This window comes from Leuciscus leuciscus (assembly GCF_965113295.1).
Source record: "Leuciscus leuciscus genome assembly, chromosome: 11".
Classification (NCBI taxonomy): Eukaryota; Metazoa; Chordata; class Actinopteri; order Cypriniformes; family Leuciscidae; genus Leuciscus; species Leuciscus leuciscus.
In genome coordinates this window covers 14,747,915-14,774,289 of record NC_138735.1, presented here as the reverse complement: position 1 = coordinate 14,774,289, position 26,375 = coordinate 14,747,915, and the positions used below count along the sequence as shown (strand labels likewise).

At 37.3% G+C, this 26,375-nt stretch overlaps 1 protein-coding gene across 1 annotated transcript in view; it reads left to right on the top strand.

The window, feature by feature from the left end:
* Positions 1–26,375, top strand: part of pou6f2 (POU class 6 homeobox 2) — a gene marked incomplete at its 3' end in the record, with an annotated part of 121,139 nt that overhangs the window by 88,460 nt on the left and 6,304 nt on the right. The window contains exons 6-8 of the mRNA XM_082183998.1: positions 9,090–9,227; positions 21,159–21,368; positions 24,688–24,844. Coding sequence (XP_082040124.1) covers positions 9,090–9,227; positions 21,159–21,368; positions 24,688–24,844 — 505 coding nt within the window. The remainder of the gene's footprint in view (positions 1–9,089; positions 9,228–21,158; positions 21,369–24,687; positions 24,845–26,375) is intronic.

Below are 26,375 nucleotides of genomic sequence, written 5' to 3'. Positions count from 1 at the left end.
CACCAGCTTAGCTTCTTCAACTTTTCAGCATTGCATGTCTCTTCATTTCTGTTTTTCTTTTTACTCTCTCACCTATTCTTCCCTCGAGTCGGTATATTTCTGTTTTTCTCTCAGCTATTTATTTATTTGTCAATGGTCAGGTGAAATGGGGCTCTGTAAGTAGCGTTGGTAGTGTGAGGAGAGTCCAGAGGAGACGGCAGGTGATGTGCTCCAGGGGTCCAACAGGGGAACTGAGGTGTTTGGGACAGTCTAATGGTGTTTTGATGTACCCGGGCAGAGGGGAGGCTCCAGGCTGGGGAACGTGGGAGAAAGAGAGAGGGTTTTTTTGGAAGGAGGTAGCATAAGGTCTGGATGTGACGCTTGGGAGACTGTGAGCATGCTCAGATGTGTCACTTCTGATTATGTCCACTCTCTATAATGGGAAAACAGAGAGACAGAGAGAGCAAGGGAGAGAAGAAAAAAGGGTGAAACAGAGGTGTGATCGTCTTAGGAATTGCTATGATGCAAAAACAATTTTCTTTCGGCTTTTCAGATGTTTAATAACAGTCCTTGTCAGATCTGTCCAGACACTGGAGCCATTGTCTCTCGTCCCATTTAAATGACAAAGTAAATCTGCACATTGCAAAAAAAAATTAAAATAATAATCTTAATCAATGTTTTTGTTTTCAAGTAAAAACATATTTAAAAAATGCACTTAAAAAGCAAAATTGTGTAAGATATGATTTTTACATAATATATCTTGGATTAAGAATAAACCTTTTTTTTTCCCTCACTTGGAATTTTTAAAGCATTTTTTCTTTTTCTTTTAAGCACACAGTAAATCTCATAAAATTTAGTGAGGTTTAAAAAAACATTTGGCAGTCAGTTGAGAAAAATACATTTGTTAAAGTTACATTCTGTGAAAACATCCTGCCAACATACTTTTTTAAGCTTTTTTTTTAATCTTTAGTGATGGTGTTTTAGCTCTGTTTGTACTTGTAGTGTTAGCAGGAGCCTGTCCCTTGAGGCCTGCCTCTTCCTATTGTATTAGCAGAGAAAGCGATTAAGTCTAAATTTGCAGTCTGAACGGAACGGGCGGAAAATGAACTCTTGCTTTACTTTGATGTCCAGAAGTCCCTTGCCATGGTAACAGCAAGCTGTTTTTTTCCCTTGTTCAGGAGATTACATGGGTTGTTGCTCCATATGACCCCGCTGGTCACACGGCCATTGCAGGCCTCGCAGAACTTAATAGAGTTTAAAATTTACTCACCCACTTTGCCATGAGGCGCAAAACCTCTGAGAGGGGTCTTTCTTTCTTTCTTTCTTTCTTTCTTTCTTTCTTTCTATAGAAAGTCGCTGTTTCAATACATTGTAGGTTCTTCAGTAACAAGCTTCTGCTTACTTTTCATATATGTACAGCATTTATTTATTATTTTTTGAATGGGGATATTTATTTAAATGTGACTTAAAATTGTGCCCAAGATCGCTTATAACAAGTAGTAACAAGAGTCCTCTCCTCAAACCCCTTCAACTTTAACCTGGACCTCTCCAAGAGGAGAAAAAGTGAAAGTGTGAAAGAGCAGGCGTTTTGTCACATTTACTCAGATGTTTACCTGCTGTTTTTCTATAAAAAGGATGCCAGCTGTTTAGACCCACACACAAAAGATACAATCAACACAAATAGTGGAGCGGTAACGCAGTTTCCTGCCTCCCCACACGGCTCCAAGTGGAGGCAGCCTGCCGGAAAATCACCTGTTTAGATGACAAACACTGCAATCCCCTGCAATCCGCACATTCTCCATGTCTCCTTCCTGCTGCCCCACCAGTAACAGAGTGTTTATCTGCCCCGCTGTGCTGCTGAGTGTTTTATAATGGGCTTAAATACTATTGATCGAAATGGTAAACAATAACTGGACACTTCTCCATATATGCCAAAATATAAAAATGACAGTCTAGGCTCTTTGGCACATAGTATTTAATGCAGTTTTTTGTATTTACTTGACCTGATTAGTTTCTTAAATAAATAACCTTAAGATCATTGATTGCATTATTTTTTAAGGTGTACAGTACATATCCTCAAAATGAAAATTATAACGATGCTTCGATATTAAGGCTACGTTTACACGGAAACGATCTGAAGAGAAAACGCAAAAGTGATCACTTTTTATTCTGCGTTTAGACGAGCGTTATGGGGGGGAAATCTGCGTGCATACGGTGACGCAAAAGTGTGTGAAATTTGATGTAGTATGCACTCCAGGCGGCTAGGTGGCAATGTCAAGCACTGATCGGTGCCTTCACTGTCTTGCAGACTTTTGCGTTTTACCGTTTAGACGGAAACGCGACGGTGGAGCGTTTTTAAGATTTCCACTCTGGAGGGTGGTTTCACTTTTTTGCGTTTTTAAGCCCCAAAAACGCCGTCGCCGTCTAAACGAAAGGCACATCTGATAAAATATTTTTACGTTTTCACCCGCGAGCGTTCTCGTGTAAACAGGGCCTAAAATTCTGTCTCATACCAATATATGCTATGACCTATAACGGTAGCTTGTTAGCTAATATGTACTTGTTATAGCAATTACAATAACTGGGTTATAACTAGGTAGTAACTGTAAAATAAAGTGTAACCCGATAACTGATAGACCAACATTAAAATGTATGCTATTTTGTCTAAATAAATGGGGGGAAAAAATGGAAAAAAAAATTACAACTAAAACCATGCATGTTAAGAGCTAAAAGTGATAAATTCACAGCATTATAAAGTACAGTATGAAAATGCATATTCATTTTGAGATTTGCTTAAGATTGCATTTGACTGTTATTCAATTATTGTTTATAAGTGAGTTTTAGATGATGACAAAGGTAATCAAAATGTAAAAATGACAAAAACAAACATGCACAATTAGAAATATCCAATATCAGCATCTACCGATTTTTTTTTAATAATAATAAAAAAAATAGACCTCAATTTGGTGCTTGTGAGCATGAGACCATATTTGGGACAGGGTGTACACTTCATCTTTAAGATACTTCCTCTGAAACAATGTTTGACTTTCCTTTCAAGTTAAGCTAGGAAATGAACTAAAGCAGATTCAGATGTCAGTGGATCACTAAAGATGATCCTATATGTATCAGCTCATGTAATTCATTGGACTTCTTATCATTCCAGGAGAACGTGTTTCATCTTCTCCGTCAAAGTGAAAGGGAAGGCGAGAGAAAGAGAGAGTGTTTGCCCTCAGATAGGGTGAGAGGATTATCTATGATTTCAATCCCTGCTTGATATTGCCATCCTTGTCCATCTCTCTCTCTCGTGCGCTTTCTCTCTGCATCTCGCCCCTCTCAGAAATACATGTTTTTATTATCTGAAGATGTTAGCCCAAGATAAGATGCTCTCTACACAGGCACCTTTCCTGCAATCACAAAGCTATTCTCCTTTTTCTGTTTAACAGCATAAGCACTCACTGTGTCACTGGGACACTCTGCAAGAAAATCACAAGCAGTTTGAAATTATACTAATGCGCAACGATAAAAAGGCTGAGCGTATTTGTTTTTAAGTAACGTCTGTTGCCTCTGCATAGAAGAATCATTTGCAAATCTCTTGACAAATGCTAAAGATGAAAGGCTGAAATGTCCTGAAGTCTTTGAGAGCTTTTACCGCTCACAATAGCCACATGGTGAGGCATTGAGGAGCTAAAATCGTTGCCCTTAACATTTTAGGTCGCTGATATTATCAACTGGCACTTGACTTTTGCAGAAGGACAAAGAAACGCCGGCTACAAAGAGGCGATTTCTGTGATTAGTGATAAAAAAGGGTGACTTTCAGTCCAGGGGACATAGTATCAATCTCAGCCAATTTTAGGCCACCAACATGAAATATGATTTCATAAGACAAATGCGGTGTCATTCTTAATGTGCTTAACCTTTACTGTCAATGAAAAAGTATTGATCGCTCCGTGGTATTTTCTCATCATTTGATTTCAGAGAGCCTGGTAATATATGATGGTGTGATAAGATGAAAGATGAATAGCAGCTGAATGCTCTCACTTTAACAAAGCTGAATGGCCCCTGCTGAGAGATGGGGGGTGCGGACAGAGGAGACAGGAAACACGAATATAGGCTGATATTTGTTAGAGACGGATACTACTTTAGTTCATCCCAAAATGTAAATTATGTCATCATTTACTCACCCTTGTGTCATTCCGAATCTTCTGTTTCCAAGAAATAAAAAGGAAATAGAATAGAATGTTCTTGTCATGCTTTAACATGTAATTAACGGACGATTCGCATGGATTCAAAAGGATTAAAAAACCCGATCAGTCCCATTCATTAACAAACTGATTCATTCAAAAGATATGACTCAAAAGATAACTACTTCATTCGTGAACTCTTATGAACAAGCAAAGAAGAGCTTGTAATGTTTCTTTTACAATACCATTCAAAAGCTTTAAAGGAATGAATGCTTTTTCTCAGCAAGGATGCATTAAATTGATCAAAGGTGACAGTAAAAACATTGTAATAAAATAGATAAGATTTCCATTTGAAATAAAATGATTCTTTTGAACTTTGTTCACAAATTTTTTTTTTTTAAATCCTTTAAAAAAACATCACGGTTTCCACAAAAATAATAGGCAGCACAACTGTTTTCAACATTGACAATAATAAGAACGTTTTCTTGAGCACCATCAGCATATTAGAGTGAATATCTGAATGATTATGTGACCCTGAAGACTGGAGTATTGATGCTGAAAATTCAGCTTTGCCATTACAGGTGTAATTTACATTGTAAAATATAATAAAATAGAAAACAGTTATTTTAATCAGTTACATGCTGCATTGGTGAGAAACTTTTGAATGGTAGCGCGTGTCCTTTTTGAAAGCCTTAAAGCTTCACCCACTGTATTATTCCAAATTTTATGTTGATGTTCCACAGAAGAAAGAAAGTCTTACATGTTTGAATCGCCGTTAAGGGGAATAAGTGATGATAGAATTTTAATTACAGGGCGAACTATCCCTTTAAGGCAGTGGCATCAAAAATATCATCACCGCACACCTGTGAACTCTTGTTCTGACAGCATCTTTTGGGATTATACGCTTTGTGATTCGTAGCAAAAGCAAACTCAGAACTTGTCAAAAAAGAATAGCAATTTGATTTCAGAAATAACCTGCTGTCTATATCACTGTTGACTGCCATTAGGTTATGCTGTTTTTTTACTCTTTCTGTCTGCTGTCACCGCGCCTGCTCTCCTACATCTGCTCGGAGCGCTGTTTCCATTACTGCCTCATAGTGATGAGTAATTGGGGACTCTGTGTGCAGTCCTGCGTGAGCTCTTGATCTACTTAAAGAACCTAATAAGCCTGTATTCTGCAGCTCTGCAACCAAATAAGCACTGCATTCACCCGGCTTATTAGGAGGTTAGGTTGATTTATTCAGCTGTGCATTTGTATGTGTGCTTGCGTGTGTTATTAACATGAGATGAGAGTTAAAAAAAAGAGTAAAAGTTTGCCTGCCTTATCTATCTATCTATCTATCTATCTATCTATCTATCTATCTATCTATCTATCTATCTATCTATCTATCTATCTATCTCATCCTTAAGATTTGCAAACCAATTATTGCATTTCTCAAAACAATTCATACAAATAGCACCACACAATGGATTACCTGCAAAAGTAATTTACTGTAATATACAGTTGTAATCAAAATTATTCAACCCCCATTGCAAATCATGTATATTGGCAAAATGTACAGACTTTCAGCTGCTTGCAATGAACAAATCAAACTAAGTAATTGAAATAGCTCAACACATGACTTCTGCAGTCTCAAAATTATTCAACCCCCTGAATAGAATCCCTTACAACACCACAAATCTGCAAAACAGGTGTTATCTCAAGCACACCTGATGCAACTAATCAAGGGCTTCATTAGTTGCACCAGGTTTGCTTGAGCTAGAACACATGAAATATCAAATGCAAGTTCAAAGTTAAAGGAACAGTGGTTACACTACCTGGACGGGCCAGAAAAAGAAAAAGGAAACTATCAACGACTGCAAACCGATTTCTGAGAAGGCAGATTCAGAAAAACCCTTACAAAAGACCTGCAGCAAGATTTTGTGGCAACAGGCACAGTGAAAAGAACACTATGGGCCCTATTTTAACGATCTGAAACGCAAGTGTCAAGCGCAAAGCGCAAGTAACTTTGTGGGCGGGTCTCGGCGCTGTTGCTATTTTCCCGGCGGGATAAATGACTCTCGCGCCAGGCGCAAATCTAAAATGGGTTGGTCTGAAGTAGCTTCATTATTCATAGGTGTGGTTTGGGCGTAACGTGAAATAAACCAATCAGAGCGTCATCTCACATTCCCTTTAAGAGCAGAGGCGCTTTTTCCATAGCGGATTGCTATTGTAACGGCGGATTTGCCAGGCGCGCGCCAGGAGCGGTTCACAGCCAAGGAGAGCAACGCTCTCGTCACGGCCGTAAAAGAGAGAAGTTACATTGAAATGGAGAAACCCACCCAAATTAACTTCGGTTAAACAGGCGTATGATAATTTGGGTAAATGTGTAAGCTAGATGTATGCTTTTATAATAAATTGTCTATCTAATTATCTATCTAATTATCAATCTATCTATCTATCTATCTATCTATCTATCTATCTATCTATCGTAATAATGTATGATTTGCAAAAATGAAAACTGCTGCTTCTGTGTAGATGAGAGAATCAAAGTGTATGCTCGTTGTGCACACGCTACATTGATTATGGCCAAGCATGCGCCCTTAAAATAGCATATGAATAACATGCGCAACGCGCCATTGACTTTAAACAATTTTTTCCTGGTTAGTGGCGCAATTGTTTTCTAAACCTGCAAAATAGCATGAAGGAACGTTTGCGCCGGAACACGCCTCCTCTTTGCGCTGAACCGCCCCCGGGAGCGCAAGTCTATTTCTTAGTTAACCGACGTGCTTCTGTGGAGGGAAAAGTCCGCTTTGCGCGGGTGCAAAATAGGAATGATACATGCGTCGGTGTACAAAGTCACTTGCGCTGGGTGCAAGATAGGGCCCTATGTCTGTTAAGCATGGTGGGCCTCGGCTGCTTTGCATCCTCTGGCACTCGAAACCTGCAGCGTGTGGAAGGCAAGATTGGAAAAAAAGTATCTTTCATGCCATCATGCCATCAGTGAGGAAGCTGAAGCTTGGGCGTCATTGGACCTTCCAACAGGACAATGATCCCAAGAATACCTCAGATTCCACCAAGGCTTGATTGCAGAAGAAGTCCTGGAAGATTCTACATTGGCCTCACAGTCACCTGACTTGAACCCCATCTCTGGTGGGATTTGAATCAGGCAGTTGCAGCACACAAACCCAAGAATATTACTGGACTGGAGGCCATTGCTCATGAGGAATGGGCTAAGATTCCTCAGAAACGCTGCCAGAAGCTGGTGTCTGGTTGTACATCTCATTTGCAGCAGGTCATAACAGCAAAAGGGTGTTCTACTAAGTACTAAATATGCTTGCCATGAAGGGGTTGAATAATTTTGAGACTGGAGAAGGCATTAAAAGTTGCATTAAAAGTTGAATTTGGGGAAACCACTTGAAACATTTGTTGTATTGAGCCTTTTTTTTTTTTTTAAGGACTTGTTCATTGCAAACAGCTGAAAGTCTGTACATTTTGCCAAGTATATTTACTGTACAATGTAAAATGCAAGTGGACTACTGTAATATAGCATTTACAGTAAGTATAAAGTGTTAAAGTATAGTGAACATTTTCTGATTACATACCTGTTCTACAACGTGATTGAGGTTGTTCTCCCAACATTCGGCTATATCTTTCGACCCACCACGGCAATAAGGCTATTATTGAGAACACGGTCATGCACTGTCACCACACATCCTTACTCCTCTTCTTCTTCCCAGCTGTTGACCCTGTTTGTTTCCTTGTTGTTCTTCCATTTTCAGAATTTGTAACTGTGTTGTGCACTGTCTATATATGCTTGCCAAATGAAGCTTCATGAGATGCACCTCTGAGCTATCTTAGAGAACTGGAGAACTGCTTTAGAGATCATCTAGCCCTTTACATTTCCCTTCATTAGTGAAATAAAAAAATCCCCTCCGCAATTCAGGACACATTTACCAAAAAAAGTCTAATAGAAATGTATAGAAAATATGCTTGACAGTTTATGACAACTAGTTCAACCATTTTGCATTAATGACTTATGCAAGGAACTAATGCCTAGATGTTTTGAGGGGTAAGACTATTCAACAGGGAACCAGTATAATATATTTTGATCAACATGACATAAGCAATTGATAGTGTAGGAAACAGCAGACAATTGTACATAATCAATTGCATAAATGTACCAAAGCATTTGCAATTTGTTCATAAGAATGAGAAATTGCTTTTATGATGTGCACAAGTGACTAGAGGATGTGGAGGCTGAACAAGTAGTTTAGAGAGTTTCAGTTATGATCTGAGAAATGCACCAAAACGTCAGTATTTTATTGTTATCTTATGTTGGCAATGATGTTGACCAATGCAAAAACTTTTTACAAAGTTTACTTTTTTTCTTTTTTTTTGGGCCAAAGAGACTTACAAATGAGGAGAAAAATACAATTTACCATAAAGAGTGGAAAATGTTGCAATTACGCTTTTATTGAACAAGTTAAAACAAGTTGCATTTTTCCTTTTATGCTGCTTTATTAACAAATTCAGCTTTATTTTGGAAAAAAAAAACAATCAAAACTGTTCATTCAGTTTCTCAGTTTTGTTAACTTTCTTAATTGTAAATACATACATAAATGCATACATACATACATACATAAAGGAATAGTTCACCCCCAAAATTTTTTTTTTTTTTTTTTTTGTTGTTGTAATTTACTCACCCTCATTTCGTTCATCCATGGAACATCTTTATCTTTAATCCATTAAACACAAAACATGAATGTGCTCTAATTCAGTTCTTGTTTGACTTAAGTATTATTGGTTCTATTTGGTATAAATGTATCTGATTTAAAGCTGTCACCATATTTAAGAATTTTTGTGAAAAAGACCTCTAAATTGAATCAATTCTTACTGTAATCAATTTGTCAAATCATTAGTTTCTCTTTCTGTGTTCACTTCCTTAGCTCAACCCTCTGGCCAGTCAGGCAGCGGTTGCCGCAGCAGCAGCGATGGGATCAATTGCCGGGTCACAGGTGTTTGGGAATGCTCTCTCCAGTCTGCAGGGGGTCACTGGACAACTGGTCACCAATGCACAAGGACAGGTACATGCATAAACAAACCGCACATTTAAAAGATTATGCCCACTTAAAATGCACATGTAAGCTGAAAGTGTCCCCCACGATACTCATAGAACTATAAGACGAAGTACAAGTAGACATGGAGAAGTGTTCTGGAGTGGCATGAACATGATTTTCTTTATTAGTGTAATGTTACTCAGATACCTAAATCCACTCTTCAGTTCTGACCTTCGTGCCCCGTCTTTAGCCATGTTAGAGCGAGCCAGAGAGGGGCGTTGTGTTTAGATTGGACAGCAGTGTGGGAGAGCAGGGGATAAAATGCTGACCTTGTCATATTTACGGAGCCGGCTGCAGAATTGTTCCATCAGTATCCAGAGGCTTGAACGATGAGGCTTGTCAGACCAGGGCCCTATCTAATGAATCATCTTATCGCAGGTGCGCACCGCTCCCATATTAAAGGAAAGATTGTATAGCCAATGTGCCCTTTCACGCTACAAACAGCATTATTTACCTTAACCCTTGTCTCATTCCCCTCCTCGCATTGACACTTTCTCTTCTGTACGATGGAAAGCATTGTTTGAGAAATTGCATGCTGGGAGCCTCTTTATGTAGCACTCTTATTGAAGGCTTTATGGGTGCTTTTAACAGTTTTGGCTGTAAATGTAATCAAAAACAATCTAATGACGTTTTATATGTAAAAGGAACCATATGCACAGTGACGGCAGCACAATAAATCGGCTTATCAACTTTTAACAGGGAGGAGAAAATTGTCTCCATATCTTTTGTTGTTGACGTTAAAGTCAATTTGTCAAATCAAACTCATCTATAACATTGTAGAAACAGGCCACATTAGGCAGATGCATGTGTGGATATATACATTTAGTACACACAAATGTGTTTATTAAACATACACTACCACTCAAAAGATGGCGTTTAGTATGATTTTTTTTAAAGAAATTACTTTTATTCAGCAAGGATGTATCAAAAGTGACAGTAAAGATACTTATAATGCTACAAAAAATTTCTGTTATAAAATATATCACGGTTTCCACAAAACTGTTTTCGCACAACTATTTTCAACATTGAAAATAAGAACAAATACTGTATTTCTTGAGCACCAAATCAGCATAAGGATAATGTGACACTGAAGACTGGAGTAATGATGCTGAAAATTCTGCTTTGCATCAAAGGAATAAATTACTTTTTAAATGATATTAAAATAGGAAACAGTTATTTTAAATTGCAATAATATTTGACAATCTTACTGTTTCTTACTGTATTTTTTTTCAAATGCATGCAGCTTTGGTGAGCATAAAAGACTTCTTTCAATAGCAAAAAAAATCTTACCAACCATATACTGCATATAAAATGTATGTTATTTTATATATTTTTATAAAAATGTTATTATTATTAAAATTGTACATATTTATATATGTATGTATTCTTTTACTTCTTTTTATTATTTGAGAATATTTTACAATAAGGTCTCATTTGTTAATATTAGTTGTATTTACTAACATGAACTTAAAATGAGCAGTACATTTGTTACAGTATTTATCAATCTTTGTTAATGTTAGTTAATAAAAATCCAGCTGTTCATTGATTGTTCATGTTAGTTCACAGTGCATTAACTAATGTTAACAAATACAACTTTTGATTTTAATTCATTAGTAAATGTTAAAATTAACACTAAGATTAATAAATGCTGTAGAAGTATTGTTAATTCTTAGTTCATGCTAACTAAAGTAGTTAATATGGAAGCTTGTTTCCGCCACAGAATGAAAAATAAAAAAAGGTGATTGCGACTTTTTATCTCAAAATTGTGAGTTTACATCTCGCAATTCAAGTTAGAATTGTGTGATATAAAGTCGCAATTGCATATTCTGACTTTTTTTCTCAGAATTGCAATTTTATATAAATGTTTTTTTTTTATTTATAACATGCAATTGGGAGATATAAATTCAGAATTGCATGATATAAAGTCGCAATTGCGTGTTATACAGTCCGAATTATGAGATATAAACTCGCAATTCTGAGAAAAGAAGTCAGAATTGCGAGATATAAACTCACAATTGCATATTATAAAGTCAGAATTGCATGACACAAAGTTGCAATTGCGAGAAAAAAAAGTCTGAATTAATAAAACCTTTTAAAATCAACACCCTACAATTGTGAGATGGAAACTCGCAATTGTGAAATAAAAAGTCAATTATCTTTTAAAACGTTTTATTCTGTGGTGGAAACAAGCTTCCATAAATGAACCAATGTTAACTAATGAGACCATATTGTAAAGTGTTACCAATTATAATTATTTCCATTTTGTTACCATTGTTGGGTCACCACATGATGTCCAATGAAAAAAAAAAAAAGGGTTGAGAACTATTGTGTTCAGGTATAACTTTTGATTAATATTCTGAAGATTAATGCACAGTTCTTGTCTGTATTTAAAATAAATATTGTGTACTTCAGTGTATGATAAATTGTCACTCATGTGAGAACACACCAAGTGTGTGTGCATGTGTACGGTAGATGTTACCTAACAAACTGGTATGGCCTTGTCTATACTGAATGCCTGCAGGGCTTGGCTGGACGTATTGGCATGGCGATGCCGTTGATGGGATGCGCTGTGTTTGTAGTGTCGTGGCGGCTGACACTGGCTGACATAATCAGGTCACTGAGACGGTCAAAGCCCAGGGCTACAGGCTCTGCTCTCGACCTTATTACTGAGGCACATTATTCAGTTTGAGCCTGCTAAAACACCCACCACCCTTCTGAGCCTCGTCCCCTACCCTTCTTTTGCTTTTAACATTAAAATGATACTAATACAGGCCGCAGACGTGGCCAGGGGAGCAGCAGATGCTGCCACAGACCCCCCCACAAAAAAAAAAGAAGAAGAAAAAGGAAAAGGTTGGACTGAAGGGGTGAGGCAATGTGTTGTTTTAGACTGAAGCACTCTTTGTTCGGATAGGGTGTTGATTTAGCTCTTAGGCGTTAATGTTGGCCTGATAATAGATTACTGAAATAACACAATTCTGGCAGTGTTGCTTTGAGCATAGTCTATAAGTAGCAGAGTTTTCTCTCAGCTGCCACACAGCTGAATATCGCCTCGTTTTGGGTCTCAGAAAAGGATGTGCATTATGTTAGTGGAGGATTGAGCGTTAAAGGAATAGTTCACTTCAAAATGAAAATTCTGTCATCATTTACTCACCCTCAAGTTGTTTCAAACCTGTATGAATTTCTTTCTTCTGCTGAACACAAAGATATTTTGAAGATTGTCGGTAACCAGACTGTCGATGAACCCCATTTGGACCTGTTTGATTACTGACATTCTCAAAAATATCTTCCTTTGTGTTCAGCAGAAGAAAGAAGTTCATACAGGTTTGAAACAACTTGAGGGGTGAGTAAATGATGACAGAATTTTCAGTTTGAAGTGAACTATTCCTTTAATGGTAACATTTGAAGAAGGAAATAAATGTTACTGTATCTTAGAATGAACACATATTCAAATAAGCATGTTTATTACTTGAATATGACTTAGTCTGATATGTTTAACTGTTTTATTTATAATTTGACAAATAATAGGTTTATGCCAAACGTCACATGAACAAACAGGTCTCATTGCATCCACTTGTATGGTACGAACTGATGGCGTTACCTATGGACTTGTGAGGTAATCAGCTAACCTAGCTATTTCTTTTTATTGTTGGCGTTCGGTTAATTTAAAATATCAAAATGTTAGTGAGAAGAAGAAAAATAAAATACAACTTTTAGATATCAATCTGCATATGCGACGGACGGTCTAAAACGGTCCTCTGCCATTCCACTGTCAAGTCTAGTCATTCGTCTTTTATAAGGAAAAGAAACAATATATATATTTTTTTTTTTGCTTAGGATCAAATGAGTAGGAAGATCAAAGTTTTTCACCACAATGACTTTAGCGGTCTCTTCTGGGCCTGACTGATAGCAGGGAAATTCCCAGCTCTTTTAACACTGTTTGGCTTTAAACATCTCCCTCCTTTGAATTTTCAACTTGGTTTCATCATCCTTCGTTTAAATCATTCTAATTTTATGTGGGTAAAGACTCCATTGGAAAATAGTGAAAAAATAAACAAATAAATAAGTAAATTAATAACGGAGTGTCTATTTACGCTAAGTGCAAATAGCCCGCCTTTTTGGCAGAGGCTATTTACACTAACTCCGCCCCCTGACGTCTGGTTGGGACAGACAAAATTACAGAAGACTCTGGATTGTCAACAGTAGCTATAGTGTTGGGGTAAGGCGCGTGGCAGAAAGTTTTGACGCAAATCAACCAGAAAGGGGCGGATTCAACCTATTCCCTTTCCCATCACATATCAGATCGGAGAGGCATTTATTGGAAATAAAGTGTCTAACGTTTGTTTAATATTAAAGTGTTTATCGGTTAAGGGTAGGTGTAGGGAGGGCTTTATTGTACCAATAAGGAGCCATCCATTTAATAATTTAATAAGTATAATCATTTACACTCTGTTATTATTGCATACCGTTTAATGTACAACAACACTGAGGTGCAAATAGTATCTGGCAATATTTATAAGTATAAATAGCATTTAACCACTACACTTATTGCAAAGAAAACACTGCTATTTTTACACTGTAAATAAAATCTGTTGCTAATTAAACTTAGTGTGAATAGCAGCTATCACTAAGAAAATATGCTATTTTCACTTAGTGTAAATAGAATCTACTTATACACTATGTACTTATGCTCTATGTACTCAACCGTGTAGTGTATGAACTTAAATAATAATAAAAATATTATAGTACTATAAATTTAAACTTAAACATTGATTAAATAGTGAACAGTTTATACTTGTTGTGTATATCTTACTTTTAAAATGATAATTGTCGTATAATTGGATTAATTATATTATGCAATATGAATAACATGGACACATAATATAGTGTTACTGTTTTAGCATTAACTCTTACCAATAAAATCCAGAAGTCATGTTAATAGTTTTCCATTGATCTTTAGATTTAAAAAACAAACAAAAAAAACCTTGTTATTTAACCATATTGCTAAGCAGTTGATAACTTTTACCAAGACTGTAGTGTTTGACCGTTTCTGATCTGTGTGACGGGTGTTAGAAGTTTGGAATTCTCTCTCAATATGTGTCCCCATCTTATTCCCCTCCAAACAGCGGGCAGTAGGGCAGAAAATGGGCAGGGATATTGCCTGGCGGCCATGGCTAACGCTGAAGATTGGCCTGGCTGCAGGAAGAGATGACATTCCCTGGGAATCACTGCCAGTATAATCCTAATGAGTTCTGCTCAAAGAGGAGAAACAGAGAGAGAGAGAGAGAGAGAAAGTAGGAAGGGAGATGAACGCTCACCACAGTGTAACGCATGTATAAAGTGCAGAGGAACAAAAGCAAGTCATATATAAGAACAAGAAAATAACAGATGTATGACACAATATATGGACCCTTTAGAATTTACTTCATAGTAATTCTTTTATCTCCTGCCATTTCAGGCAGGTGTTTCTCATGCGGACAAATACATGATCAGATTTAAGAGTGTAGCACAGGCTCATGCCGGATTGGTTGACAATGTTTCAGGAGATTGTTTACATCAAACACCCAACGTGATCGAGTCACCGGCAAAGTTCACTTATGTTTCACATGGTTTTACCAAATCAGATGGATTTTTATTTGCTACTTATAAGGATTCATGAGGCACATGTCAACTCTAACATGTCAAACATTGAAGGAAACAATTTTACATTTAATTTGTCCTTCAGCATATTTTTTCCAGCTTCGCTGTTTTAAGACAAACATCATACAGTACATACATAAACAATTTCAACCCACATCAACATAAAAAAAAAACGTATAGTGGTAATTCTCTCAAAAATGAACATTCAGTCATTATTAGGGGTGTAACGGTACCCTCATGTCATGATTCGATACATATCACGATACTGAACTCACGATACGATATTATTGCGATACTCCAAGACATTTGTTAAAAGGTTAACAAAAAATGTACTGTTGATTAAAATGCTAAATTCGGTTTTACATTGTGGGTGTAAATGAATAGGCTTTGACTTGGTGCTGGTAACCAATTGCACAGGACAATGGTGACACCAGAATATAAATATTGATGATTCTGAAGCTGAAAATACATAATTATTTTAGACAAATATGCTTGCACTCTGTCACTGACTAGATATATTTAAAATAATGTAGGCCACTTTTTACTTGTAACATAAGACATTTGGCATTATCAGGACCCACAAATATTCCCCCATTGCATTATTATACATTATATTCAACAATATATAGTATAGTAGTTTAATGTAGTGACACTAAAACTCTGTAAACTTGGATTTTTTCTCTCAGAAAGTTTAATTTTGGGTGAATTATACACAATACATATTGATGCATTTTTGTATTGCGATATATTGTGAGAATTTGTGACACGATATGTTGTTACACCCCTAGTCATCATTTATTCACCCTCATGCCTGTATGTCTTTATTTATTCTGAAGAACATAAAAGAAGAAATTTAAAATAATGTCTAATCTAATGACAGTCACTATGGTTGAAAACATAGAATTGGATTCCATTGATTTGTTTTCTTTTTCTTTTCAAAATTGTCTTCTTTTTTCTCTCAAAATATCTTCCACAGAAGAAAAAAAGTCATATTGGTTTGGGAACAACATGGCGGATGACAGAATTTTCATTTTTGGGTGAACTACTTCATTAATTTTAATTTCTGAATCTGAAATCAATTTTAATCCTCATTTAGGCTCCATATAGAGTCGATTGGCTTTGGATTGTTCGGTGTTAATTAGAACGTTTAGATAACAAGCCTTGACATATCCCTATTAAAATGATCTGAACAGACTGAGGAGCCATCAAATTAAAATATTAGACACACTTACATGTAGCAAACAATAACGGTAATCTGCATAATTTAGTTTTGCCACAGTGCCTGCTGGGAACCAAAGTACAGCATAATTGATTGCATAATTGAATTAGTGAAAGAAATTGAATCTCTAAAGCTTCATAATAATGTGTAGAAATGCCTGATTATAATTTTTTTCTTTCTTGAGGTTAATGCAGTTGCAGTTGTAAAAACAAGGTCCTGTATGCCACAGTAAGCTGAGAGCGCAGTGAACGTGGCTATTCAGAGCAGCCCGGGACAGTATGTAGCTGTCAGCTCGTGTGCTGTATTATTGCTCGTGTTAGAGCAGCCACTTAGTCCAATGAGAGTGAATAATTGAGCGGAACAAGCCCTGAGACAAGACGGCATGCAAATGCCATGTCGGGGGACACGAGCGCCACACCGCACAATAAAATATGCTAAGTGGCAGTAGAGAGGGCCTCGGAGGATTGAGAGGGAGCGATAAAGAGCGACGGAGGGAGGGAGAGAGAGAGATAAATTATCTGTCTCTTAATGCGAAGCAACGCAACCAAATGAGCCGTGGTGAGGGTGAATTACACATAGTCAGCCCTCCTTTTTTCCACCGCTCCATCGTCATTATGTCAAAGAGAGGAGGGAACAGGCGGAGGAGAGGAACGGTCAGAGATTATACAGATGCAGAGCTTGTTAGCGCAGCCGGGGGTCCGCTAGCAGGCGAGGTTAAAATATACGCGATAGATCAATGGTGCTTTTTCAGTCTTGGTGGTATATCAGACATGTACACAGACTAGTTGTTTTTTTTTAAAGAGTTTTACCCTTTTATTTCTTGACAGTATGTGCTAGACTCGAACTTGCAACTCTCGCATGAGCACCACAGCTCAATGTGTCTGCAGCCCATGTGTGTACCAGTATATAGCATGTTCATTTAATCACAAACATTGTGATGTTCACATTGCAAAGCCATTAAAACAAACATTGGTGGACAGAGTCATATAGAGAGGATTTGTACATTATATTTTAATTTTACTTACATTTTAATGTGGGAGTGGCTGTCTTGACTTTAAATTTACTTAATATTTTTAATTTACTTTTGTTTTAATTCAAGGCAGATTAAACATTTTGACAATTTATTTGAAGTCAAGAAATAACCTCTTGCCTCTATGCCAGGTGTAAATACTAAAACAGTATATACAGCTCATTTTACTATCATAATGTGGGGTTTCAAAAGAACAGCATTTAATTGAAATTGAAATATTTTGTAACATTTAAATCTATTTACTGTTACATCCTTGCTGAATAAAAGTATTATTTTCTTTTATTAAAAATCTAATTGATCCCTAACTTTTGAACGACATTGCAAATGTTACTGATCTTGTGCAAAATTCATAATTGCAAATTCTTCCATGGAGGACCCCTGGTAGTTCCTATCCCCATTACACTTTGAAAATTATGGGATTAACTTCCGTTTAAATGTAAATGATCAGAGAAAGGTTCTCTTTATGAACGCAATAGTAAGCATTTTCAAAAACTGCTATCAAAGAGATAGCATTATTCTGTTCACCGTTCAACCATTAAACATTAAAAGGACATTTAAAAGTGTAAAAGTATATCATATATTAAATCAGAAGAACAGACCACAAATGCGCAGTATATGTTGTCTTTTTTCATACTGTTACATCGGAATGAAAAGGAAAAGATAAAATAATCAGGTGGAAAATAATTCAGCAACTAAAAAAGCTCTTGCCATAGGTATTCTTGTTTTGTCATGTCACATTAAAAAACAAAATTGACGTATAAGGATTATTTGTAGCGCAACCTGATTTGAAATGTTTTGTTTCAGTCTTTTTAAGTGGAACTTCCCCAAGGAAGGAAAAAGGCGGATAGAACTGACTTTATGCTAATGATATCCATTAAAAATGGCTAAGAAAATGCCCAGCCTTGTCCAGGACATATTATTTCCTGACTGAATATCCATTTTCATTTGAAAATATATATTCATCAAAGTATCCTAAAAAGAAGTGGATCACAGTTTCCAAAAAAGTAGCACAACTGTTTTCAACATATTGAAAATAATACAAAAAGTTTCTTCACCAAATCAGCATATTAGAATGATTTATGAAGGATCATTCATGTGACACTGAAGACTGGAGTAATGATGCTGAAAATCCAGCTTTGCCATCACAGGAATTAAAATAGAACAGTTATTTTAAATTGTAAAAAACATTTTTGATACTGTATTTTTGATTAAAAAAATAAAAAAATGCAGCCTTGGTGAACATAACTTCTTTCAAAAACAAAATCTTACAGACCCTGAAACATTTGACCAGTAGTATAAAGTGTTTTGATCTCATGGTGAGTAATATATAGGGCCCTATTTTAACGATCTGAAACGCAAGTATCAAACGCGAAACGCAAGTAACTTTGTGGGCGGATCTCGGGCACTGTTGTTATTATACCGGCGGGATAAATGACTCTTGCGCCCGACACAAATCTAAAATGGGTTGGTCTGAAGTAGCTTCATTATTCATAGGTGTATAGGGGCGTAACGTGAAATAAACCAATCAGAGCGTCATCTCACATTCCCTTTAAAAGCAGGTGCGCTTGTTCAATGGCGGCTTGCTATTATAATGGCGAGAAGTGACATCATATGGGGATGGGAGAAACCCACCCAAATTAGCTTCGGTTAAACAGGCATAATAATTTGGGTAAATGTGTAAGCTAGATTTATGCCTATTTTTTACCATCTTCATGGACACCACAATGATTTCCCTCGTGTGGAATATTTTTCCTTTTAATAATGTATGGTTTGCAAAAATGGCAACTTCTGCGTCTGTGTAGATGAGGGAAGCAAATTGTATGCGTGTTGTGCACACGCTACATTATGGCCAAGCATGCACCCTTAAAATAGCATCTGAATAACGCGCCACTGACTTTAGACCAGGTTTTTCCTGGTCAGTGGCGGAATTGTTTTCTGAAACTGCAAAATAGCACCAGGGAACGTTTGCGCCGGAACACGCCTCCTCTTTTCGCTGCACCGCCCCCCGGGAGCGCAAGTTCATTCCCTAATTTACCGACGTGCGTCTGTGGAGGGAAAAGTCTGCTGTGCGTCGGGTGCAAAATAGGAATGATACATGCGTCGGTGTAAGTCAATTGCGCTGGGTGCAAGATAGGGCCCATAGTGTATTATGAGTTCAAAAAAACGTGCAAATGTTTTTTATTATACTGTTACTTGACTCAAGCATTTTGATCTCCTGCATTAATGCATTTCATGAGTATAGTTGTGGTGCTCTGGATGAAAGAGGCTTTAAGTCTTGCAGTTCCACTGACATAAACCCTTGTTGTGTGTCGGGAGGAGGCGTTGAGTCCTTTTCTCCAGCGCTGTTGTTCTACATGGCTCATTGAAGCCGTGGCCTTGAGAGGTAAAACACTGCAGCTACAAAGGGTTACGGCCTTTGATCTGTGACAACTGGAGAAAGGGGGTGCAGAAGACCAGTGAAAAGGATTGTGGGAGGAGGGCGTCCGTTATGTAGGACCAGAATTATAAAGGGGTGTGTGTGTGTGTGTGTTTTATTGGGGGACGAGTGGTTAAGAGGCTACATTATTAACTCGGCCCTTCTCTGCATTTTACACACACACACACACACACACACACACACACACACACACACACACACACACACACACACACACACACACACACACACACACACACACACACACACACACACACACACACACACACACACACACACAGTTTTCCTCTGGTCTTATGATAGATAATACAGTCAGTGGTGTGCACCAGCACACATAAAGGTACTCAGAGCCTGACCTTTAGAGAGGAGCAGAGAGCACATTTTGTGTGGTGGGCTTTCATGTGCACATACTTGTGTCTGTGTGTAGACTATGTACGTTCAGCCAGGTTTGTGGTTCAGTGCAAGTGGTAATGTATGAGTGTGTGTATGTCTTTCAAGCCTCTCTCAAAAATAAAAAGGTTATACAGTCTATTTTCTCCGCCCAGTACTAAGTAGCCCTCGATCCGGTAAAATCTGAGGGCTTTGATACTCTGACACTGATGAGGTCCTCGGAGTGTATGAAGTGCTCTAATTTGATGTCTTTGTTGTTTTGTCAGGTAAAAAGATTATGAGTGTGACTACACATTTTTGTCATGTCTATCTTCTTTATTACCACCATATATATATGACTATTTTTGTGCAAACATACATTAATATGCTTGAGTAAGATCAATCAATCAGTAAGATTTTTTGGTAACACTTTACAATAAGGCTCATTAGTTAACATTAGTTAATGTATTAACTAACATGAACTAACCATGAGCAATACATTTGTTACTGTATTTGTTAATCTTTGTTAACGTTAGTTAATAAAAATACAGCTGTTCTGATAGTTAATGTAAGTTCACAGTGTATTAACTAATGTTAACAAGGTTTTAATAAAGTATTAGTAAATGTTGAAATCAACAATAACAAAGATTAATGAATGCTTTATACGTGCAGTTCATTATTAGTTTTTGTTAACTAATGAACCTTATTGTAAAGTGTTACTGATTTTTTTTAAAGAAATGCATTAAATTGTTCAAAAGTGACCGTAACCAGCACAAATGTTTCCAACATAATAATAAGAAATATTTATTGAGCCCCAAATCAGCAAATTAGAGTGATTTCTGAAGGATCACGTGACACTGAAGACTGGAGTAATGACCAAAGTCCCTTTGAGGCAAGTCATTTCACTCGGCGGCCATCTTTGTAACGCCTCTTGGAGCTATTTCAGTCATGCAAGTACAGCTTCTATCTCTTTGAATGGGGAAACGTCAAATTCTCCAAAGCTGTTCACCAAGCTACAAGTATTTGAAAGCACCAATAAAATCGAACAACAACTGCCTCATAAACATTGTTTCTAAACGCTCAAATCATGACAAAAAAATAGCTGTGTTTGATTATTCAATGATAGCAGAATAGATTATATATGGTTGATTACTGAGTGAATTGTTTAACCTGGATTTTATTTCTCTTTTCTTGCGATTTTTATAGATCATTGGTACGATCCCTCTGATGCCAAACTCTGTAGGACCTTCCAGCCAATCAGGGGGCGGCACTCCCTCCCTGCAGGTCCAGCCAATCACACCACAGCTGCTGACCAATGCACAGGGTCAGATTATAGCCACTGTGATTGGCAATCAGATCCTGCCAGTGATCAACACCCAGGGAATCACACTGTCACCCATTAAACCTGGACAGCAGGTACGTAATGACTGTTTAAAACAATGATTTCAAAAACTGTGATGTGAAATTATGTGAAGCTTAATATGCCATATGAAAATACCAGGAAATGTGCATGATATATCCTAATATCACATAATAACCTATAATATACAGCATAATATAGCCAAAAACATGTGTAAGATAGAGATACTGTATGCCAACAGAACCCAATACAACTCTCCACTCGCATAGTAACACTGTATTTCAAAGGCTTGCACCTATAATAATACAAAACAATAATCAAACTTAAATATAAATCATCCTCAAATAACAATGATCAAACTCCTATATCAAATAATAATCAAGAAGGTAGGAAGAATACACAGTTAAAGAGCCTAACAACAGTGCACAACAAAAGAGACTATAGAGACATGCATATTATCCCCGGTCCCACCCTATAATCTACAGCGGTCGGCTATAAAAGCATCTATAGGTCAACCTCATTTCTGTTGGAGCGACTCTGTGTCAAATTTACTGGAAACTTTGATCACGGACGTAAACGCAGTAATGCATTTGTAATAATGTTTATGGATTTGTCTGCGTTTCAAATTGACTCCCGAACATTTTCATGCAGCGATAATTTATGGCTGTCAAACACGGTGGCGGCAGAGAGATCCACCGAAGCTCGGTAATTCTCACAGACCTGTCAACAGTTCTGACAGTGTGTGCAACACTACTGACATCTTTCAGCATCCAAAGAAAAACACACTCGCTCACAAACACACAGAGGAGAATTAATAGTGCAAGAGAACAGCAGAGAGAAGCCAACCCACTTTTAGACAGATGAGACGCTTGTTTCTTGAAGAGTGGAGATGCACCATCTACAAGAGGCGCTCGATGGTGCATAAAACATGAAAATGTATGGTGCCGCAGTCATGCCACATTGCCCATAATAATGACTCATATTGTAGCCACATAATTTTGATTTCTGGGCTCAGTAAATGTGTGTGTTTTCCTTTTCGTGTTAAGGTTTCGGTGCTGAATAGCCAGACGCTGACGTTTCTTTTGTGTACTTGAAAGTATCTGACAGCCGTGTTGAATGAGAAATTGCATGGGGAGTGAATGCAACCTCTATCATCTCCACCGGTCCGCATCTCTCATCTCTAATAAACAGACGAGTCTAGTTTGCTCGTTCTAATAAACAGACTCAACAGTTTTACCTAGTAAACAACCACAGGACAAACATCTTTTATCTCTTATAACTCAGGGAACCATCTAAAAAATAAAGATTCCGGTTTCAATCAACAGAACTTGTGATGTAACGTTGATTAAAATGAAAAAATAATTTTAATTTATTAAATTATACATACATTTACTATTATATTAGCTATTTACAAAAGAAAAACTAAATGGGGCCAATCCCCATACAATGTTAAAGTACTCATTGTTTCAATAGAATAGCCACAAGACTTAAACAATATGTGTTAATGTGATTTTAGTTAGAAAATATCTGTATCAAAATATAATACATATTCGAAAAACAGTAGGCGAGAAGTGCCCAGATGACCTACTACTTCCGCCAGGATTCTCAAGTGCTCATTCGATGCGCCCTTTACTAACCCATGAGGCCACGGGAGAGGATTTATGAATGGAAGTGAAGCGGCGCAACTAATGCTGATAGGTCACGTGACAGTAACATGGCGGATGTAGAATGTACGAATTCCATTCATACTACCCATAACATACTATATAGAACACACATTTTGTCGCAAAGTCAGTTCAAAATTAAATGTAGTACCTACTCAGTATGTGATTTCGGACGCACTGAAAGTAACACCATTAAAAAATGCAGAGAATTTAAGCAAATTAATGGTTTTATTAAAAAGAAAGATTTGGTGACACTTTATTTTGACAGTCTCTTTTGAACATTAGTAACTTTGCAACAACATGTCAACTAACTCTCATTAGAGTATTAGTAGACTGTCTACTTAATATCTGCTAACTCTTTATTGTGATGCTCCTTCAGCAGACATTCTACTGACCATAAATGACTTTGCAGCTACATGTCAACTTATGACGCATTTCCACTGCATGGTACGGTACGGTTCGGCTCGCTTCGGCTCGCTTTAAATGGTACCACCTCTGTTGAGGTTCCAAGCGTACCGTACCGATACTAAAATGTGACGTGAAAACACTGCAGATCACTGATTGGTCAGACAGAATCATCACTACCAGCGTCATTGTATTTACAACACGAGACACTAAACCCGCTAGATTTAAATAGCCAGTAGACAACAGCCAACACTGTAGCGCCTGTTTTAAAAGTATTTGCTTAAAAAAAAGAGTATAAACTTAAAAAAAAGAAATGGCTGAATCGTGGTCAGTGGACGAGGTGCAGACGTTCCTCTCGTTGGTTGCCGAGGAGCGGATGGGGAAACACGGAATGAAAAATTCGCATTTAATATGATGATGTCATGGCAGTAGAGACGGCAACTATAACGATCAGTCCCACCCACTTTGAAGCGGTACTAACTGCAGTGGAAAAGCAACCGAGCTAAAGCGAACCGAACCGTGCCGTACCGAGCCGAGTCGTACCACGCAGTGGAAAAGCGAAGCGAGCCGAACCGTTCCGCGCCGAGTCGAACCGTACCGAGCCGAACCGAGCCGTACCATGCAGTGGAAAAGCGCCATTATTCTAACCCTACCAGTCTACTAATATTCTATTGACACTCTAATGAGAGTTAGTAGACATGTAGGTGCAACGTTACTTATAGTCAACAGAATGTGTTAAAGGGACCATCAAAATAAAGTGAAATCAATATTACTTTTAAATCCCATTCACTTTCATTATAAGTGCCTCACTCAGTTTTGCTTCTTTTATTACAAAGGATGTCCAAATGAATTTGCCACAAATGCTGTCAATTGAGTTTAACTTGAATTAACTATTCCTTTTAATCTACCATGGTACCAAGATATTTTCAAATGTTTTTGAAAGAAGTCTCTTCTGTAAGGCTGATCAAACATAAGGTCAAAACAGTAAGATTGTGAATTATTATTCGAAATTTAAAGTAACTTTTCTATTTGAAAATATTTTTGAATGTAATTTACTCCTGTGCTGGCGTAATTTAATTTTCAGCACCATTATTCTTTGATGAATAAAAAGTTCAAAAGAACAGCCTTTATTTGAAATAGAAATCTTGCGTAACCTTATAAATGTCTTCACTGTCACTTTATATCAATTTAACATGTCCTTGGTGGAGAAAATTATTAATCTTACTGACCACACTGACTTTTGACCAGTAGTGTATATTGTGTTCTCCTAGTGTGTGTGCAACTCAACATGTGTGTTTTTCCACAGCTGCCACAGGCCGGCCAGACTTCACAGGCTCCTCCCGTGTCTCAGCCAAGTCTGCTCCGCATGCCTCACAGCCAGAGCCCTCTCCGCCAGGCCTCTTCCTCCTCCTCAACATCATCCTCCTCATCCTCGGCCCTCAGCGTCGGCCAGCTAGTCAGCAGTGAGTGTGCACTGCATCTCTGCATGTTTGCTGATCCACTTTCACTACACATAAACACTTTACACTGAGTTTACTTTTTTTTTTTTTTATGTTTTTATATAAGTGTTAATGAAAATATGCTGCCTTTTCATTCAGTTTTTATCAGATTTTAGTTGATTCGGTCATCTAGCTGACCAAACTGTAGACCTAATGCATGGAAGGTTGTGTTTAGAACGGCTTTGGCCTCCAGAAGCACCACATATAAATCACTCCCTCCAAGCCTGTCAGAGCCACGGCGGCCCTTTTAAAAACGGTTTTACTTAGATAAATTCTCATTTGTCAAAGCCAATTGGCCTAAAACCATCTGCAGTGGAGTTTTAAATTCAATAAACAGGAAGTTTCCATTGATCAACTTGCTGTGGATATAACCAATGGACTTTGGTTATGTTTTCATTTTTTTCCCCTCTTTTTTGTTTTGTTCAAAACATAGACAATACCTTTAGCATTCTCTATTCATTTCATCAGTTTACTGCCGTGGTGCAGCTCTCCATGCCAGATTGTGTTTGTCGCGATGTCCTTGGCTAACGTTAATTCCCCAGAACATGTTTTGAATGGAGGGGGTATAAAGTCTGACTGACCCCACAGCCTCCACATTCAGCTCAGATGGAATACATGCCGAATTTTCAAGGACCGTACACATTTTGTATTTGGCAAATCTTTTCTTTTTTTTTTTTTCTTTTTTTTCAATGAGGTGGATGTCATGATAGCAATATCGAATCACACTGCTGGGCTTTGTTAAGACATTACATGATTGAGTCAGGGTTGTCCTTTTGGGGTCAAATTCTTCAGTCTTTGAGTATTATTAAAAAGGGATTCATTTTAACGGATCAGCGATGAATAATAACATGGCAAAAGGCAATGTGCCATTACAATTTGTCATAAATCATTAATATGTGGTCAAAAAGGCAAAACTGCTTCATGTAACAGGAATTTTCAATATTGCGTGGGAGCAAGTTCAGGTTTCAACAACTAATTTGCATATGGGGTGTGACAGGGTGCTGGTTCAATAGATTTTGACTTTAAATATGGCTGATGCATTCTTTTAATAATTCATTCATAATGACGTCCATGAATTATTTAGTCGGCCAAATTTCTCTTATGTAAGCAGGATGCAAGCCCACCTGGCAGTGATGTATAATGCCCAATCACATTTTATTAAGCTAAAATGCACAAAATAAATGCACTTGAATCTATAAACCCTGAAGTGCAAAGCTGCTAAATGAATCAAATTGAAATCGAACCTCTGCATACCTCTGTCTTTCATAGCTAAATGTTATGTTCAAAGAAAGAACTTGGCATAAAAATGAATATGCATTGCTTAGAAAGGCATTTTAGAATGCTATTCACATAAGCATTCATTTGGGAAGTGCCTAATACAAGCATTATTCAATGTAGTGTTGATTTTGAAATACACAGGAATGGAAGCTATTTTGAAGTCATTTTTGTCAAAGTCATAATATAACACTTATATTCAGTTCTGCATTTAGTGTAT